The sequence below is a fragment of the Melanerpes formicivorus genome, unplaced genomic scaffold (genome assembly GCF_026170545.1).
Source record: "Melanerpes formicivorus ecotype bairdi unplaced genomic scaffold, bMelFor1.0.p_v2 SCAF_61, whole genome shotgun sequence".
NCBI lineage: Eukaryota > Metazoa > Chordata > Aves > Piciformes > Picidae > Melanerpes > Melanerpes formicivorus.
Window position 1 is genome coordinate 259501 of NW_027142413.1, and position 21591 is coordinate 281091.

General features: G+C 38.7%; 1 protein-coding gene across 8 annotated transcripts in view; it reads left to right on the forward strand.

Moving 5' to 3' along the window:
- The window catches only part of CDH18 (cadherin 18), a 279170-nt gene that overhangs the window by 168273 nt on the left and 89306 nt on the right, over positions 1-21591 (forward strand). For 7 of the 8 annotated variants that reach the window (XM_068161968.1, XM_068161970.1, XM_068161965.1 and 4 more), the window contains 2 exons: positions 4131-4610; positions 19780-20074. In XM_068161968.1, the coding sequence (XP_068018069.1) occupies positions 4383-4610; positions 19780-20074 (523 nt within the window). In that variant the 5' untranslated portion in view covers positions 4131-4382. The remainder of the gene's footprint in view (positions 1-4130; positions 4611-19779; positions 20075-21591) is intronic. The other variant, XM_068161973.1, reaches the window with a different exon arrangement.

Genomic DNA, 21591 nt, shown 5'->3' on the forward strand with positions numbered 1-21591 from the left:
AATGATAGATACGGTATTCCCCTTCATCTACCAAGAAATTTCTTTTCCCCTGCCAATTTCTAGAGGTCCAGAGGAGTCCATTTTGGTGATCTATCAACACCTTTTTCAGAAAGATAAAAAGATAACATCCAATTTTTCTTTCTAATACTGGCTCATTATTTTGTCTTTGGTCTCTATGTCAATACACCATTATTTCTGCAGTCTGTAACTTTGGCAATAGATTAAGCACAGGCAATGAAGGAAGAAAGAAATATTTTCATGTCTGATTGCTTTATCTATGCAATGATGTTGATTTAAAGCTAGTTGGATTTTGATAATGGAAGAATTTATTCTGACATGGAGGAAGTATGGATGGCATAGAGCAGAGTGAGAAGTCAGAAAGTAAATGAAGAATGTACTTTATTAAAAGTTCCATGGCTAATAGGCAATCCACTGAGGGACTGAAAGGTGGCCCCAAGGGATGTGACAAAACATGTGTTGAGCTATGCTGAATGTGCATCTGCAAAACTGAATCATTAAGATGGATTTAAATATGTGGTCAATTTGATTACAATGGATGAGGGACATTGAGATGCAAAAAAAGTCTCAGCTGCTAAGGATGCATCTCCTTATGACAGCAAAGCATACGCATTTTTGCATCACTATGCTCATTTTGGTTTCCTGGGAATTCATTATAGTAACTTGCTGCCACACTAAGCAGTAACTACTCTGCTGTAATGATTTCCAGCAATGATGGTGGAACTTTACTACTTCATGTTATTTAATTATTTATTTTAATTTTAACTCACTGTCGATCTTCAGGGATAGAGAATTCATTTTCATGAGGGCTCCCAGGAGACAGCAATAGCAGAAGCCTACTCTGCAGTTGCATGTGTAATTATAACAAAACCTATAAAATAGGACACTTAATCTGAAACTGTAGATGAGCACTAAACAGACACCATCTCAGTATGTTAACTCAAGGAAATAATTTAAGACATTTCAGAAAGCTCAGTCTTTTTTTCTTTTAGTCACTCACAGTTCAAGTTCATCTGTTCTCTGCTTTACCATCTCTTCTGCGCTACCATTCAAGGACTTTTCATTTGTACTTTTATGACAGGTAAATTTTGATGCCTTTAGGGCAGAGCTGGTTTGGTTTTGGGTGGTGAGGTAGGTTTTTAATGAGTATTTACACTTGACCTTTAGTGAAGAGTGCTGAGTAAGTAAGAATCAGGACCTGTGTGCTGTTCATTAGCTACTTGGTTTTACGAGATGTTTACCTTGGTGTAAACATTACAAATAATCTCCACTAAATGTCCTTGCTCTTTTAATTGTTGTATTCGTTATAGTGGAAAGGATTCTCCAGGCTTCACACACAACTCTTAAACAGTTGAGACCTGAATTTCCAAGCGTGCTACAGGAAGTAGATGCCATTGTGATCTTTCTTTTTGTTATTATTTTAGAAAATAGTTGTTCAGAATAAAGAATTTCAAACATTCAATTTTAAGGGCAGTTATTTAACAATTAATCTCTGGATTGAATTAAATGATGTCGTGAGTCTGGCAAAAGGTAGATTTAATACCTCCTAGTTAATGCTAAGAAGAATAGGCATTTTTAATATTTTTTATTTTTATTTTTAATGAAGAAGTCCTTCATCATCTCCTAATTTTCTTCTCCTGTTTGGTCTGTGTCATATATGAGCCAGACTGTAAAACAACAGTTGTCATCCTCAATATTGGTGTGCTGGGGGTTTTTTTGGTGTTGTTTTTTTTTTTGTTTGTTTGTTTTATTTTGGGTTTAGGTTTTTCATTTGTATGGATGAGTTCTGAAAGGAAGGAGAAACAAGGTTCTGTGTAGTAAATCAGGATTTGTTGGTATCTTTTGCGCTTGTTTCTATTTACTCTTTCATAAGGCAAGAATTTTCCACTACTGCCATCCCCACCGTTTTTATAAAGGAAAGCTCAGTAATAATGATTCTGAATACAACTCAAATGTGCCATCCTAAGAAATCTCAGTGCATTGTATGTGCCATTTTTAAGCATGGCTTATAGTCTTAAGAACAGCTCTAAGGCATTTTCCAAGAGGAAAACAAAGGGAGGAAAAGTAATACTTGAATGGATAAAACTGCAGCCTTATCATTTTGTGAGGTACAGCTTATTTTTAATGTACATCTGAAGTACAACAGTGACTGATCCATTTAAATAGCTCATCTGTAATTCTAGAAGTCTTTAGGAGTAAATAGTGTACCTCAAGGCAAGAGTCAGTAAAGAATGAACAAAGAGAAGGAAAACAAACAACCAACCAGAGCATATAGTTAGAAACAAACCCCTCACATTCCATCTCAGAACAGCTTCATACAACATGAAGTATTACTACTTTTTTATGTACAAATGTGATTTAATAGGAATTTTTCTCAGTTAAAGGGGTCTGGCCTTGAGCAACCTGTTCTAGTGGAAGGAGTCCCTGCCTATGGTAGGGGATTTGAAACTAGATGATCTTTTAGGTACCTTCCAATCCAAATCATTCTATGAACACAAAGTCTATGAAATGTGATACCCAAAATGTCCAAATTCTGCCTCTGGTATAACTTAGACCTCCTACAAGTTTTAATTGAAAAACTCCCTTTAAATCACATTTGTACATAAGAAAGTATAATTATGTTGTATGAAGCTGTTCTGAGATGGTATGTGAGGTGTTTAAGAGGCTAGTGGCTTTGTTTTTGTAGGAGTTGAGGGGAGATTGCATTGATACGGAAATAAGAATCAAGTAACCCTAAATGTCTTAAAATTTCTTTTCTCAGTGGGACATACTAGACAGAGTTACTTTTAGCACTCTTGCCCAGCTACAAGAGAGTGGAGTTCTTCCTTTCCTTTAATGTAACTCATTATCTGGAATTGAGTAATAGCAGTGGAAAAAAATGCCCTTTTCTTTGAGTGTTTCTCATGTACAGCAGTCTTTATTCCGATGAGAAACTGCATTTAGGTGAATACAAAAGAAAGTGCGGTTGGGTTTCCAGTACTATTATGGATTTGTAAGAAGCATGAGGGGAAAAAATCTTCAACCAAAAGACAGTTGATGAGCTTCTTTCCACTGTAGTATTTTTCAATCTGATTTCTAATTTACTGTTTGGCTCTTCTTTGGAGATTTTGAGTTTGTTCCTTTGGGCTCCCATGAAACTTAGAAATAAAATTAGTTTAATTGTGTTTCGCTTTACATAGTTTGTAATGGCTTTATGATGCTCAAAGCAGTCCTATATTGGAAGTTAGTTGTAAGCTTTATAGATTTATTGCCTGTTTTGAGATGCCTGATTGACTGATTCTTGGTATCTTTAGATAACTGAATGAACGGTTACATCAGGGTAACTATTTCTCTGAGGGAGAAGAGTTATTTTATTTCTTTCAAGGTACTTTGCTTTAAAGACTGCAATAACTTCCATGCACATTTTCACATTTTCCTACTGAATATTAAAGGTTATGTTTTCCATTTTGAAGCTGAGAAAATACCGTCAATAGGATGTTTTTATGAAAATAACATTGATCATCTAAACAACAGTACCTGAACTTTCTGTCAGCACAAAATAATTTTGTGAGGTTCCAATATGACATTGGTTGGATTTTATATAAATCACAAAGTGTAAATATGCACATTTTAACTGAAAGTTCCTGTCAGTATGCTCCAATACTGATGCAGAATCCTCAGAGCCCATTTTGAAGGCTTCTTTCAAGAGCCTTGGCATTTTTTCACTTTGTTTGATCTGTATAGTGTGTAAATCTTGATGGACAATCAAGAACTTATGTGAAATTAATTACCAATCATTAATGAGATTGTAGCACTGATTTTGTTTTACTGACAGACCAGGTCAGTGATTTGCAGGCAAAGACCAAAGGATCTATCCAGAATCCTCTAGTTTTAAATAATGTGTGTTTTCATAGCTTGGAAAACCCTTACTAGTTCTTGAAGTATTTAATAAAAAAAAAACACCAAAAAATAAACTGGAAATGCTTTTACAGCAATGGTTGAAAAGGAATTATAGTTACAATGAAAGTCTTTGAGAGACCAGTCAGTAAAGTTGTGAGTCTAATCTAAGATCAGAAACCTGAAATTGCGGGTTTTAGTGATGAGTAAGTGGCTTTCTTTTCTTTCTCTATTAGATAGAAAATGGTCGACTGTGGAACTCTATCGTGAAGACCTCAGAAGAAATACCAGTTTTTCCAGTCAGCTTTTCACAATGTAAATATAATTTGAGCTTTCCCAACTGGGCAGCTAAACCATGAACAAGCAGAAAAAAACATTTTGGACTATATTTCTGTACGAGGCTTCACCTTCTATCTCAGAAATTTATTAAAAGGTTACAGCTGAAAGGACAAGAGAAAGAAATCCTTGAACAGGAAGCTTATCCTACAATGAGAATTACAAGTACATCTTGTATCTGCCCAGTGCTAGTTTGTCTGTGTTTTGTGCAGAGGTGTTATGGAGCTGCTCACCATGGCTCCATCAAGGTGACCAGAAATCAAACCAAACACATAGAAGGCGAAACAGAAGTGCATCATCGTCCCAAGCGTGGATGGGTGTGGAATCAGTTCTTTGTTTTAGAAGAACACATGGGACCAGATCCTCAGTATGTAGGAAAGGTAAGGTTATTATCTTCTGTTTGATTTTGGTTTTGTTTTATTCGTCCCCTGAAATATGTCTTTGACAGAGGAAAAGCAAGTATCTCCTTAGATGGCATGTAATTTTCGAAAGGAAGACACCTCTTGTATTGCTGCATTCAAGCACAGTGAACTTGCCAGTTGCCTATATATGCTTCCTGTGATTATTATAAAGGGAAAAGATAAACTAAATAACATGAAGATGTTAAAATATAATGAAACAGTATTTCTTCTGAGCTCAGCTAAACGTGCAGCTGATCCTCTTACATCAGATTCTAGATCCTCAAATGCATGTGTCTTAAATATGTCATTGCTATATACTTTCCCAGAGTATTTAATAGAGTAAGATTCAGAGAATGTTACACAGTCCAGGCTCCAGTGTGATAGTAGGGTAAAAAGGATTCCCCCAAAGGGAAATTCTCTGTGATTTTCCTTAGAAAAAGAAGGCAGTAGGTGTTATTCATTGAAGTTCTTCAGAAGCTTGTGAGAACAATAAGACATGCATTTATGTTTTGACATATATAGTGAGCTGTAGGCATACAGTTCTAGGCTGCCCAGCTGAAGTCTGGTTTGTCAGGTGCCATGTCTGCGTATCTTGGGTTTTAAGTTTGCATTTAAATAACACAAAACTGTATATATAAGTGCAAGATATATGACAAATGTAGCTCTTAATACTGCCTTTCAGCACTATGATGGAATTTTTTTATGTAATCTAGATTAATATCAATTTCCTTAAAGAAAGTGGAGAAAAGTATTGAATGTGAGAGATGAGGAAAAGCAGCTAATATGAGGGCATGGAAAAGCAATTATTTCATTTTAGTTTTCTTTCAAGTTGGGAATCCTGAAAATTATGTCTTAGAATATGAAAAATATCCGAGGAAACCAATAGCTGCTGCAATCACAGATGTCTGGTAGCATCAGCTTTCAAATTTGAGCAGTGTCATCTGAATTAAAAATAGCAAGTGAAACATCTGTATTTAAGATACCATTACCACAAAACCAATAAATTCTTTAGTTATGCCATCCTTGGTAAAATACCAAGTCTTTCAACATACTGAAAACTGTTGAGATTTGTGCAGGAAATTTAAATTGGGGAAGGGCCTTTGAAAATGGAGATAGTGGGTTGCTTTGAAAGAGAAGCTTTTAAAATGGGTAAGGGCATGGGGAGCTATGCTTCTAGACCCATTTTAGACTGATTAATGATTTTGGAATAGATCAAACATTTTACAAACACATTGATGCAGAGCTATGCCGGAGAATCAAAACATTGTCTGGAAAGAGATAGTATGAGTAATATTTGGATATGGAGATAGAGAGTAAACCTTAGAACCACAATGTAGAAAGGCTCTTACAGAACAGTATAAAGAGTTTCTGTTATACACTACTGGTTTGTCAGGTGTAAGTGACAGAGGAAGATCTGGTCACCAATTATTGCCTCTATTGTCATACCTTAAAGAAGATAAATATAATATTAGGCTGCAAAAGTGGAGGTAGTTAAAACTGAGGTAAAGTGGTACTGAAGCCATTGTGAGAAATAGTATTAACCTATACTTTATGCTGGAATTTATCTATAAATCTGTGCAGAAAAAAAATCAAATACTGTGGTTAAAGAGGTGGTGAACAATAAAATACATTTTACTTAATTGTTCCCACAAATAACAGCACAGGACATGTATTGGTCTATAAGTACACTTCAGAAGAAACCACAAAGGAAAGAGAACTACTGAAGCTGATTCAGTTTTTATGAGAGAAAATGAGGTTTGGTGGTCACAAGTTAGTTTAGAATGGAAATAAGAAAATAAGTGAGCTTCTGTAAGAGTCTACCGATCGAAAGAGTGAAAACAAAAATCTGCAAGGTTTTTCAGGATAAAATGTCTTCATATGGAGTCATTTATAGACACAGTTGCATGCCAGAACAGAGGCCTGAATTCACAGAGCTAAGGGATGGTCCCTTTCAATTTTATGTTCCTATGATAACACTATATATTTTCTTTCATCATCTGACCACTCTATTAACGCTACATTTACAGAGATCAGTGAATAGGATTTCTTTTAATCCTTTGTCAGAATGTGACTACATGCATTGTTCAAGGATATTTCTTTGTCTACGAGTTTTTCTTCCCTTTTCCTCAAAGAATTCCCTGTGGTGGTCTCTCTCTTTTTTTTCTTTCTTCTTCTTCTTCTTTTTATTTATTTTTTATTTATATATTTTTTTTAATTTGAGTACTCCACATCAGTCAACTTCTATTTAGAGAAGCTTTGTAGGCTATAGAAACATCTCTATTCTATTTTCAAATTGTTTTTAATGACTTGATTTACTGTAAAGATCAATCATACTGGGCCAGGTATATATTTTCAATTCAGAAAAAAAGGGAAAGCCTATCTGGCACTGACATGTTAGTAATTAGCAAAATTTCAGTAGTGGTCATTGTTCATGAGTTGATTTTCATTTTAATATTTTGCTGATGTTGTGTCCAGTTTTTGGCTCCCCAATTCAAGAGAGACAGGGATCTGCTGGAGAAGGTCCAACGGAGAGCTGCATGGATGATTGCTGGGCTTGAACATCTCTCCTATGAGGAAAGACGGAGAGAACTGGGGTTGTTTAGTCTTGAAAAAAGAAGACTGAAAGGGCGTGTTACCTACGTCTACAAATATCTGAGCAGTGGATGTCAAGATGAAAGTGATAGACTCTTTTTGACTGTGCCCAGTGATAGGACAAGGAACAATGGGTACAAGCTAGAACCTAGGAGGCTCCATCTCAACACAAGGAGACACTTGTTTTATTTCCTCCTTGTGATGTTGCGGGGCTCTTCCTGTGCTGTGCATTATTGTTTGCTTCTAGCAAACAGCGAGAGTGCTACATGATTGGAAGAAGACAAGTATTGATGATCAGAAAAAAGTCATATTCTCATATAAGGGACATACAGAAAAAGAGGGATCACTTGTGAGACTTAAAATGGAACCTATATACAGAAACAATATTCTTAGAAATCTAAATTTCACACAAGAAGTCAAGCTGTAGACCACATAAAAGAGATTAAGTAGCATTATAGAAGCAAAATCAACGTGTGCCGTTAAGTGTTAAATGCTGTAGAAGCAGTGAATCAATACTCTATATTCAGTATCAGAATACCACTTTCTAGTATTAAAAAAGAACTTTCAACAAATAAGTTGCCAAAAAAATCCCCACAACCCTGAATAATGAAAATATGCATTTGTTTTACCTGGAAAAGTGCACTAACATGAGTTGATCAGGAGTTAACCCAAAAATACAGACATGAAATCCTTTTGAAACAATAATCTCTGCAGTTCTTGATAATGTGTGTTGTGAGTTCTTTTCAATTTCTTCAGAATGAAACAACTTTTTCTCCTGAAATAGAAGTTGTTGGACAGTAGCTAACCTGTTTTTTTTTCCCACAGTCTTATAAATTTCTTAGCAAATTAGCTTCAAAGACATCAAACCTAGAAATGTATGTAAGATTTTTGGAAGGATGGGATAAAAGGAAGATGATAAATTAATTCTCTCTTCTTGAATTTTTCCACATAATATTTTTTTTCCCAATTAAGTTCTGTAATTGAGTATGTAAACAAGTTCATGGCATAAATTTTTCTCGTGATTTTACATGGCTTGCAAATACCACAACAGAAAATCACATTTTTATCTTCACAATATTATTTAGAAAGAGTAAAGGAGAAAAGTAACTTAGAATATCATATGGGCACACTGCAGATACCTAGCCCTTTGTCTGGCTTAGGGCGTGCTAGGGCTTGTGTCCCTCAGAACACCCGTGAATTAATTACTTGTTCGCACAGACTTTTGGATACCATACAAACAAATCTTGCAGAAATCTGGCCTAGACCTTGATAATTGTTTGACTGAATGTAACAATGAAGCATTCATTTAAAGTCTAACCTTTCTCTCTCATAGTTTAATTTGCCTTTTTCTTTTCTTTTATTTGTTGTTGTTGTTAAATGTTTTTGCTATTGATGATGTTCTTCTGACAACATAGAAAAACAAGCGTTTCTGAATGCTCTGAAATTCTATAGTTTCCCAGGAATAATTTTTTTATAGCTTCAGGAATCCATCCCCTTCCAATTTTGGTGGGAATGACAGAATTCAACACCATCTAATGGTATCATGAAGGGATAGACCAGAGTCTCATCTGGAGCTTTTAAAGTCTGAATTGTTTTCTTATTTCTGTGCAAATTTGGTAGGTCAAATGTGTGAAACTCAGATTACTCCTCTTTGAAAGAGAGATAATACTTGCCCTTTAAGGAGACTGGGAGATTTGGAAAAAAAGTTCAATAACTAATACCTGTTATGATTTTCCTCGCCTAGTTGCATGTAAAGGTGATATGACAGTCAAGCATTTATCTTGCAGTAATATCTTGTGGGTGTTCTTCATAAATATCACTCAGGTGTGCATTTCATGGGCTAAAAGCAGCATGATTCCACATGCATTTCATGGGCTAAAAGCAGCATGATTCCACTCTGAAAGAACTTTTCTGGCTAAAAAGCAGTACTGGGGAATGAGAACTGTTGTTGTGTTTTCTGTTAAAAAATAATCATTTTTTTCCCCAAATAAGATTCAAACAAAAAGACCAACTGAATTTTAAATATGTTTTTGAGTAATAGTTCAATGAGCTGTGTCCTGGGATCTGTAAACAAGCATATTTACGTAATTATACTTTTAGAAGACTTTCATTAACATCTTCTTCACAATGTCTTTCCAGCTCTTTAAAACTTGTAAAACATCTATGCTGTGTAAATCCTATTTTACTGAAAACAAGAATAGTTTATGTGCCCGTAATAGCATTTACCCAAGTAAAAGATGTCTGAATTGAAAGCGTACTGTTGTGAAGAGAGTTCAGATGGAAAGTTCAACACAGTGGAAGTATTGTTCTTCTGTATTGATTTAGGTACACACTGCACTGAACATACAATCTTGGGTTCTATTTTTCTCTTAGATATGTGTAGTGTTATTTGAAAACAAAACAACAGTTTTATACTTCAGTGTTTATTGTGTTGCTTTAGGATTCCATTTTCTATTTTTGTTGTCATTCACTGGAGTCCTTTCACACACAAAGAAAACAGAAGCTACTATTGACCATTTGCCTCAGTTTTAGTACCCTGATGTTATTTCAGATGTGATTACCCAGGCTCCCCAAAAGCCGCAGCAAAGGAATGGACTTTGGATAAGTACATCTTGCGAGAACAGATGTTTTCATGCTGCAGTGATGTTATACTGTGAAGTTAATAGTGTTTCAGTTGCATTTTTTCCTGGATGATTGCTGTACAATTGTTTTTATTTTATAAACACCCATTCAGTAGATGAGGGCAATGGCCATTCTGTATTTTCTTCCTCTGTTTGACAAGGGTGTAGAATAGCTTCTTGACTTGTGGACACTGCTGTGCATGATACAGTTCTATCTCCTGGGGCAATGATTCTTTCTGAGAATTCCAGCAAAGATGTGACTTTACCAGGAACACTGTATTTCACTGAAACGTGTTTTATAACTCAGACCAAAGTCTGTGGCAAATCTGAGGGTGCTTTTACTGCATAGACACAGTAGTATCATCAGACTTTATTTTGCTGTGTCCACTACTCCGGATAATTTCTGTCTGGTTTTTACTAAGTTATTGTCATTGTCACATAAACATCAAAGGAAGCCAACATGATTGCAGTTCTCATTAGAAGATTAAAATATTCTTTACTCATGTTTTAGTGCTTTACCAGTAATTCTTTTTGTATATCTACATGTTGATCTTTTTAGTGAAGCGCTGAACCATCCTATGTAACAAAACTGAAGTAACATGTACATTTGTTTTCAATACATCCCCCTGTGCTTTCCTAAAGCTCATAGCTTATGTCGTTGGGAATGATTTTGTCATTCTTCTAGGTTGGGCTCTCACTGGTAGGCTTTGCTGTGGTAATATTGTGCTGGGGCCCACTTTTTGTCTGCTTAAACTGATTGGCAATGACAACAGAATTGGAAGAGGAGGTTCTGCTGCTCTCCTTGAAAAAATATGCTGCTCTCAAAACAAAAGCTAATAATTTATTTGAAGGGCATAATGGTAGTGTCACTACCAGAACTTAGAATTCGCTTTTAGAATTCTGTGAATATTATTTTTGTTGTTTATTATTTGTCAACAATAAGTTTTACATTTATCTGCAGTTATTTCAAAATAATTTGTTTATACATACATAATCAATACTACTCTGATTAAATTAATTAGGTTGCTGAAATAGTTTTTGATTATTTTCAAGTCAGCCTCAGATTTGAATATAGCATATGTATCAAAACAATACATTTTTTCGTCAGAAAAACACTTATATCCAGATTTATTTGTAGTCCAATTAAAATATTGTAAAAGTGTTTACTAGTCTGCATAAATCCCATCCCCCAATGCACCAAGAATCCAAATTATTCAATTAAAACAAATGTGGGGAAGCAGTCACACAATTAAATCACTAATAGACAACTCTTCTACTTTGCAACTGCCCCTTTTATCCAGGCTCCTTTCTCATTCTTCTGGTCATATGTAGTTTACCAGTAGTGCTTTTCCTTCCTTAGGCAAGTGCAGGGGAGCATGGTGATCCCCATGAGTTGTTAGCATTCCCAGCAGGAGGGGGAGGTTTGCTTTCTCGTCAATTTTTTTTATTTATTTCATGGTGCTTAGTGGTGTGCTGCTTTCCTGTTGGTTCTCACTTCTGTATGTATCTTCTTGTGTTCTTCCTGGTCCTCAGAGATTAGAGGGGCTATGGGTGCCTGGACATCCCTTAATAGATATGCCACTATAGGCCAAACACCAGATACCCAAACAGCCTGCCTGCTGTAGGTCCAGCTGCATTCACAAGAAGCAATTGGGTGCACAAACAGTACAGTTTATGCACATGCAACATACACAGGTTCTTTAAGATTGCCAGAGATACACACCCTGAACTGGAGAATCACTAACTCCAAACTGCAATCACACACTTGAGCTCCTGGGGAAGGAATCCATGTAGCTGAGGTCACAAATCTTAACCAATAGGCATCCCTTCTGGGGGAGGGGGGGGTGGGAGGGGGCAAACCCCTTGATCTGTCCTAGCTGTTGGCATAGTTGTCAGTCGTCTCCAAATGAGATCTAAAATTGGGGAAATATACCTTGTTATCTACCGTTGTGCAGTGTGTGTGGGTGGCACTGCAGTCAAGTCATCATTCCTGGTGGTCAACCAGTTGTTTCTTTATCAGTTGCACAAGACATTTCTTAAGGTTGTTCTTTTGTTTGTTCATTCTTTTGCTGTGACTCCTGGTCATCAGTGTTGCAGGTGATAAGTGGAAGACCTGAAAGGTGGGCCTTCACTCAGCCTCTGTGCGGGCTGCTTTGGTCACCATATGTTTATCATCAATGTTGGGCTTGGTAATTTTCTGTTGCTTTATGCTTGCAGGTTTGGGGCCTAAGGTGAGATTGCTTAGGGAATAAAGTTGAAACAATTTAAGACGGAAAAAACCCAACCTTCTCTAAGTAGCAATTAGAAAAATATAGATCAATATATAAGTAACAGATGAGGTGGACTATCATGGTAACTAAGACCTACTTCAAGAGATTTTCAGTAGTGTTTTTATAGTCATAGTTAAAATCCCTGATACAGAAATCAGAGAGCTAAGTTCTAACATTCAGCATATTTTCCTTGTATTTCTTTTCAACAGTGTAAGTACTCATTTCAGCATTATAAGTAATCATGTTTCAGTTTGAAATACGTTTGTGTTTTCTAAAATTAAGAGACTCCCACAGTGTTCCAACTCTCTGGCACAGCAGGTGAAAAAATAGCACCACATCTATGTTTATCTAAGATGTTTATTCACATTGCTACAGCATCTGAGTATCTCATCCTCTAGTGCATGTGCATTCTTGCAGTAGTCATTGTCAGAAGTGCTGGCATCTCACCTTCCCAGGAATGTGGGTGAGATGATTTTCCCAGGTCACATAAGTTAGGTCTGAACTAGTGAACAGAATATGGGTTGGCTTGAGTCTGCATTGCTTAATGGCATTCCTTCCTCTATCAAATTAATCTGAAAGAGAAATAATTACAGCAGTCTTAAGTAGAGCAAGAGTCCACTATTGTCCATCTAGATTTTGCTCCCTTGATCTTTTTATAAATCATTGTAGACATAGCTCAGAAATACAATCTCCCAAAACACATATTTATAACCTAGGCAGTGAATTGCATTTATTCTCAATAGAAATACCTTTGTGGAATAAACCACTTGTTGTGTAGATGATTTCGTAGTACTCAGGGAAAAGAAAGAAGTGCACCATGCTCAGGGACATGAATCTCTCATTAATCTCATAGGCATTGTCTTAAGCAGGGATTCCCCTGGGCTGTGTTCAGCACAACACATATTGCAAATTAACATTTGAGAGAAGCCTTGATGTGTTTAAACTTGAGCCAATTAGTACTGAGATGGAAGAAAGGAAGAGGACAAATAGTTATTTAATCTTTACAGGAGAAAAAAAAAAGGTATATAAACCAACTGGCAAACGAAAGACATTTCTGTTATGCAATAAAAAGTGCTGTGTAAAATCATAGAATTGTTTTGGTTAGAAAAGACCTCCAAGATCATCCAGTCCAACCATCAACCCAACACCTCCATGGCCATTAAACCACGTCTTCAAGTGCCATAGCCACACCTTCATTGAACACCTCCAGAGATGGTAATTCTACCACCTCCCTGGGCAGCCTTATCCAATCCCTGACCACTCTTGCAGCAAAGAATTTTTTCCTAATCTCCAACTAAACCTCCCCTGGCACAATGAGGGAGTTGAGAGCCTGTGGGTTAAAATCAGAGGGCAGCCTAACAAATCTGACATCCTGGTTGGAATCTGTTACAGACCACCCAACCAGGATGAGGAGGCTGATGAATTATTCTACAAGCAACTGGAGGCCATCTCAAGATCATCAGATCTTGTCCTTGTCAGCGACTTCAACCTGCCAGATATCTGCTGGGAACTTAATTCAGCAGAGAGGAGGCAGTCCAGAAGATTCCTGGAGTGAATGGAGGACTGCTTCCTGACACAGCTGTTAAGCGAGCCTACCAGGGGACAGGCTCTGCTTGACCTGCTGTTCTGCAATAGGGAAGGGCTGGTGGGAGATGTGATCGTGGGAGGCTGCCTAGGGTGCAGTGACCACGAGATAGTGAAGTTTTCAATATGCAGGGGGATAGGGAGGAGCACCAACAGAACCTTCACCTTGGACTGCAGGAGGGCAAACTTCAGCCTGTTTAAGAAACTTGTCTGCAAAGTCCCCTGGGTACCAGCCCTCATGAACCAAGGGGTTCAGGAGGGTTGGACCTACTTCAAACAGGAGCTCTTGAAGGCACAGGAATTGGCAGTTCCCACATGCCGAAAGGCGAGCTGGTGGGGAAGGCAACCGGCCTGGATGAGCAAGCAGCTCCTGGAGGATTTAAGGGGGAAGAGGAGGCTGTATCACCTTTGGAAGGAGGGGAAGGCTTCTCGAGGTATGTTCAAGGAAGCTGTTAGATTATGTAGGAATAAAATTAGGGAGGCTAAGGCCCAGCTGGAACTGAAGCTGGCCACCTCAGTCAAAGATAATAAAAAGCATTTTTATAAATATATTAACAATAAGAAGAGGGGCAGGAAGAACCTGCACTCCCTAGTGGACCTGGAGGGGAACACGGTGACTGAAGACGAGGAAAAGGCTGAGGTCCTGAACATCTTCTTTGCCTCAATGTGTAACAGCAAGGCAGGAGTTCAGGACGAGTGGCCTCCGGAGCTGGGCGTTGGGGTCGGGGAGCAGAGTAATACCCTGGAAATCCATGAGGAATTAGTTCGGGACCTGCTGAGCCACTTGGACACTCACAAGTCCAAGGGACCGGATAGGATCCATCCTAGGGTGCTGAGAGAGCTGGCAGATGTGCTAGCTAGGCCACTCTCCATCATTTTCCTCCAGTCCTGGCTCACTGGTGAGGTCCCAGATGACTGGAAACTGGCCAACGTGGTTCCCATCCACAAGAAGGGTCGGATGGAGGAACCTGGAAACTACAGGCCAGTCAGCCTGACCTCAGTGCCAGGGAAAGTGATGGAGCAGATTATCCTGGCAGCAATAACTGCACCTGAAGGATGGCCAAGGGCTCAGGTCCAGCCAGCATGGATTCAGGAAGGGCAGATCCTGCCTCTCCAACCTGATCTCCTTCTATGATCAGGTGACCCGTCTGGTGGACGTGGGGAGGCCTGTGGATGTGGTCTACCTGGACTTCAGCAAGACCTTTGACACTGTCCCCCACAGCAAACTGCTGGCTAAGCTGTCAGCCCGTGGATTGGACCACTACACTTTGTGCTGGGTTAGGAACTGGCTGGAGGGCCGAGCCCAGAGGGTGGTGGTGAATGATGCCACATCCAGCTGGAGGCCAGTCACCAGTGGCGTCCCCCAGGGATCAGTGCTGGGCCCCGTCCTCTTTAACATCTTCATTGATGATCTGGATGAGGGGGTCGAGTCAGGCATCAGCAAGTTTGCAGATGACACAAAGATAGGGGCAGATGTTAGTCAGTTAGAGGGTAGAAAGGCTCTGCAGAGGGACCTCGACCGACTGGACAGATGGGCAGAGTCCAATGGGATGGCATTCAACAAGTCCAAGTGCCGAGTGCTGCACTTTGGCTACGGCAATCCCATGCAGAGCTATAGGCTGGGGTTGGAGTGGCTGGAGAGCTCCCAAACAGAGAGGGACCTGGGGGTGCTGATCGACAGCCACCTGAATATGAGCCAGCAGTGTGCCCAGGTGGCCAGGAGGGCCAATGGCATCCTGACCTGCATTAGGAATAGTGTGGCCAGCAGGAGCAGGGAGGTCATAGTGCCCCTGTACTCTGCTTTGGTTAGGCTGCACCTTGAGTCCTGTGTCCAGTTCTGGGCCCCTCAGTTTAAGAAGGACATCAAAACACTTGAATGTGTCCAGAGAAGGGCAACAAGGCTGGGGAGAGGCCTTGAACACAGCCCTGTGAGAAGAGGCTGAGGGAGCTGGGATTGTTTAGCTTGGAGAAGAGGAGGCTCAGGGGTGACCTCATTGCCCTCTACAACTACCTGAAAGGTGGTTGTAGCCAGGAAGGGGTTGGCCTCTTCTCCCAGGCAACCAGCACCAGAACAAGGGGACACAGTCTCAAGCTGCGCCAGGGGAGGTTTAGACTCGAGGTGAGGAGGAAGTTCTTCACCGAGCGAGTCATTCGTCATTGGAATGGGCTGCCCAGGGAGGTGGTTGAGTCACCGTCCCTGGAGGCATTCAAGAGGAGATTGGACGTGGCACTTGGTGTCATGGTCTAGTCATGGGGTCTGTGTTGATAGGTTGGACTCGATGATCCTCGAGGTCCTTTCCAACCTAAGTTATACTGTGATACTGTGTGATACTACTGTGATTCTACAGTATCTGATTCTACTATACTGTAAGATACCAACCCCCACCTCACTCCAACCTCCTCTCAGGGAGTTGTAGAGAGCAAGGAGGTGGTGGAAGAGGCAGGGTGATTAAAATAGATGACCTTTAGAGGCCACTTCCAACTCACTCTGGTGATTCTACGACTCTCTAGTTCCAACCCCCTTGCCATGGGCAGGGACACCTTCCACTAGACCAAGTCAACATCTTTAAGGGCACTTTTTTTTTTTTTTTTTTTTTTTTTTAACTGTACATAGAAATCAAAACATAATATGGTAGCTCTGAACTGATGGATTTTGGATCTGAAGCTACCTTATTTTGCAAATAAAGTCTCCTGTGTATTGACATAAGAAGTCACAGAATGTGGGGGGCTGGAAGGGACCTCCAGAGATCATCTAGTCCAACCCCCCTGCCAAAGCAGGATCACCTATACCAGGTGTGACCGTTTGAGACGGTCTGGCTAAAAAGATCATCAAACTTGCTCCTTCTAATTATGCAAACATTCCAGCCAGCTGAGACTAGCCTAGCAGTGGGAGGGGGAAGAAGGAGCCCTGGGGGTCTTGGGTGTACCCTCAGGTGGGGATGGGATCTCTCTGGGTCTGTTTTGGGATTTTTCTTTGTCACTGTGCTTTTGGCATTCTGTAAATGTTCACTGCTTTCTATTTAAACTTTCCATCACTCCTGCAATCCGTTTGTCTGAGTGTTTATTGTTGCCAGTGGTGGGAAAGGGGGCTGCCTCAACCCAGCACACCAGGTTACACAGGAACTCATCCAGGTGGGTCTTGAATATCTCCAGAGAGGGAGACTCCACAACCCTCCTGGGCAGCCTGTTCCTCCTATGTGAATATTAAATTCAGCATTAATAAAAAAAGGCTTAAATGAAACATGAGGAGTAGGGAAGCAGGAACTTCTCTTAGATTTCTCTTGTTTTAAGCTGTTGCCTTGCAACTGGAGTGTAAAATCTCAACTGCAGATTGATGGTTTTCTGTGTCTATTAATAATTTTCTTCTAATGACATTCCTGCCTGCATTTTTCATTTGAAGTTTGTTGGGTAGCATGGTGCTCAGCAGGTATAACATATAATTCGTTGTCTGTGCAATCAGCTGAGTATCTCTTTTATTACCTGTCAGGTGTAAAAGCCCTCTGACTCAAAATGTATCTGGATGTATCACTGATAAGAAAAAATAGTTGTTCCTTCACAACCAAAAATAACTAATGTTATTAATAGTTCCAAATGTCCCATGCATTTTGCACTATCACAGGGAATTTCTGAACATTTGCAGTATGGTATTGGAGTGCAGCGGTTATGTTGATATTTGATTCTTTTGAAAATAGTTTACTACTTAAATTCTGCAGCAATTCCTTATTCTGTTGATATAATACCTATGTAACCAATCTCTGAATTGCTCATAATTTCATAATTCCAGTTAAGAATAAAATTATTTTTTTACTGTATTGCATACCTGAATATACTTTTACCTAGATGTTTGCAGAGTTGAAAGGAATGATGATAGAGATGTTTCTGATCTTTTCGGTTTGAGATAATTTTAACTTGAGTTCCTTATAGCTTAAAGAAACTCAGCAAATTTGTCAGTTTCCTGGACATACACATTTTTCCTTCGGTTTCTTGGGTTTGATTTTTCTCATGAACTAGAGAGAAATTTTCTGAGGCAAATGATAACATTTGCAAACACTTAACACATAGAAATTGTTTTCTCGGAAAAAGGAACATTCAATAAAATAAAAACAATTCTGATTGCTTTGCTAGTATCCTAATTTTTCAGAAAAAAAGTTAGAATACCAGAATATCTAAATCTTATTGGTAGGACTAAATCACTTCAGAGAACATTTTGACTTCATAGGAAGTTTGGATCCCCATTGAATGTGTTATTCCTTCGTTAAAAGAATACAGTATTATTCTGAAGAGAAGAGGAAGTATAACCAGAATTTTGCATAGATGTAAGACTGTCCAGTCTTGTAACATCAAAAACAAGCAATCATAATGCTTCTCTGTTTCTTTCTTTCTTCCATTTACAAAACATAATAAATGGGTCCACAGTGGTGACCCCTTTTGGTTTTTATAGCCAGATTTTTCTTGTGGCTCAGGTAAGTATGTGGCACATTGATTGAAGTGCTGCTGAGGTTTATAAGAGCTGACAATCTTAATTTTATTAGATTTCCCCCTCTTAAACCCCTTTACGGGACAAGATACAAATTATCTGCAACACTGTCATTTCACTGATTTAATACACACGCTGAAAAATGCCTTTAAGCCCTATATGCTTACTCCTTTAGCTATTAACAAGGTAGATATGTGACAATGACAAAGACCTGACAAAAATATAGGAAGAGAAATGGAGAAAATAACAGCGTCACTGCATCTTATGATTTAAGTTAGAACAAAAGACTCCAATATCTTATTTTCTCTCTGTCCAACCCTAAATGATTTCTTGCTGAGAATGTAAAGGAGTCTGGACACTGACACTTTGTGTTCCATGAATTAAAAATACTACCTAGCATTCCATTTCAGCTTTGCTCAGATTCTGTACAGAAATTTAATAACACCACATTGCCAATACTAAGAGATAGTCAGGGCAGGGGGATACGGATGAGTGAGTTCTCAGAATTGGAATGATTCCCGTCTAACTTAATAACGATGCTACATAAGTCTCTTCATTTCTGCATTATCTCTTTGTTCTCATTTTTCACCTCAAATACATTTTGGTCTTGAAGCTTTTTAAAAGAAATAAAACAAACACCAAACCCAAACACGCAAATGCAAAGCCTATCAACCTATCCAAAAAATCACCCACCCTTCTCTGAGAAGACATATTCATTCTTAATCTGAACAGGTAATTCTTGCAAGTCAGATTAGAATTACTGAGATTTAATGGGTAGTTGTATCATGTTACCTCTTAACGCACCATGGTCCTTAGTGACTTTTCCTTCCCCCCCAATAATTATATGCTTTATTCTACTGAAGAAACAGTATGAGATACTTAGCTTATGTTTTATAGCCAACATGTTTTGTGAGGAACAATGAAAATACTGGAAGTCCCAGTAAAATTTCATAACTTCCTTACAACAAGTACAAGCAAATTAGGTGACTTTCTAATTAAAAAAAGAAAAAAAGACAAAACCCACCCACCAACAAATATACAAACCCCAGAATAAATGGCTGTGTTTGTTTGAGGGATAGAGTAATCCTGGACAGGCATCTGTCACTACCACACTGGACGTTTTCCTTTGGCAGAAAATGATGCTGTCCTTGGAGTCACAGAAAATAACATAAGTGGTGGGACTGAACTGCAGTCATTGAAGCAAACAGTCCTCAGTGTGACTGCTTCAGGTGTAGTGCTTGAGGTAGAGTTTCTAGTAAGGAGTACTCTAAGATAGCTTTTAGAAGGACTAAAATAAAACCAAAATAAAATAAGAAGCACTCAAATTAGTAGAATAATCCTGACAGAGAAATTTTCTAGAATGGCCATGGAACCTGAGAAAGCCCAGCTTAAAAAGCGAACTCTGCTGGGTGGAAATGACCCTGAGCAAAATTATTAACTTGTCAGAAATAGCACATGAAGATTTACAGCAAGAGGTATGAAGGTTAAATGCTAAGTAGAATGGTGCTAGTAGTAATATTATAGGGTTTATATCTTATGCATAATAAGCTTTTATGAAATGTAATGTGTCATTTTGTATGATCTTATGTCTATCTATTCTACAGCTACACTCCAATTCCGACAAAGGTGATGGATCAGTCAAATATATCCTTACTGGAGAAGGGGCAGGAACTATATTTATTATTGATGACACGACTGGAGACATCCATTCAACCAAAAGCTTAGATCGAGAGCAGAAGACACACTATGTGCTTCATGCCCAAGCTATTGATAGACGGACAAACAAGCCACTCGAACCTGAATCTGAATTTATTATCAAAGTGCAGGATATCAACGACAATGCACCAAAATTTACAGACGGGCCATACATTGTTACTGTGCCAGAGATGTCTGAAATGGGTAAGGAAAACAAATAGTTCTATTTCCCTCTCTTTTAACAAAGTGAAAATGCCATGCATTGTTTGACAGAGTTGTGACACATTATTGTATCACTGATCATATGTGAAAAGTATTACGATCGAGAAGAGTTGATAAGATACCAAATGCAACCTTGTATGTTAATTGGGACATTCATATTAAGAAAACAGTGCACACAGATGTGCTGACTGTAGAGGAGGATCACTGTTGAACGCCTTAACAGATATTCCTCAGTAAATGGTGCTTTGCACTCTAGGAGCAAGATGTATTCATATATCTTCATTGAACTATATACTTTATGGCATTCTGGTATCTATGAATAGTCTAAGGGATTCACAGAGCAACACAAAGCAACACACAAATTGCAGTTTTCTGAATTATTTAAGACCATAGTGTTGTATGTTTATTTACCTTCACTGAGTTTCTTATAAAGTGAATTGAAGTTCAAAAAAGTACTGGTCTTTGGTTTTGCTTGTTAGAAATATCACTGCTGGGCTGTGTGAAACATGCTGTTTATTACTGAATGGATGGTACAGATATTACCTCATGAATACACATTTCCCTTCCCCTCTAAATCCCTCCACACTCCACCTAAGAAACAACCTTCAAGTGCAACATATAGAACATTCCCAAGTGAAAAGTAATTTGTTCTCTCCTTGCTTTTTGTCTAATAAGCAGGTGATAGGCTTTACCTTGTCTCTTCTCCCAGGCAGCCAGTACCAGAACAAGAGGACATAGTCTCAGGCTGCACCAGGGGAGGTTCAGGTTGGATGTTAGGAAGAAGTTCTATACAGAAAGAGTGATTGCCCATTGGAATGGGCTGCCCGGGGAGGTGGTGGAGTCGCCGTCATTGGAGGTTTTCAGGAGGAGACTTGATGGGGTGCTTGGTGCCATGGGTTAGTGGCTTAGGTGGGTTGGATTGGTTGATGGGTTGGACGCGATGATCTTGAAGGTCTCTTCCAGCCTGGTTTGGTTTATTCTAAATAAAGGTTTATTTATTCTGCAGAGTACAATTTTAAAAATTATAAAAGTAAAAATATTAAACTACATGAAGCTACTCAGTTCTCTTGACAATCATACATGTAAGAATGAATTAATGTATGTTGTCATTGCATCATTTGGTCACTTCGGTTGCAATAAGTCATATCAATAGAAGTGTATTGTTCTGTACTTTAAAGTAAAATACAATCTTTTGTTACCATGATTTGGATGGAAAGGTACCTAGTTATAACCTTACTAGTGCAGATAGGTGAAATTCATAATAAACTGAGAATCTGCATTTGGTTCATTTTTTATGATACCACCTGACATTATTAGCCGAGTTCAGACATGTATGGATGTGTAGTAAGGGAAGTTTAATCTATTTTGGAATTTTGCATACTGTTTGAGTCACATAGTTGAACAGTATGCAGAGAAGTATTTAATGTGGTTTCAGCCTGATCAGTCTCTCCACAACTTCCATTACAGATATACTAAGTAAAAACAGTGCATTCCAAACA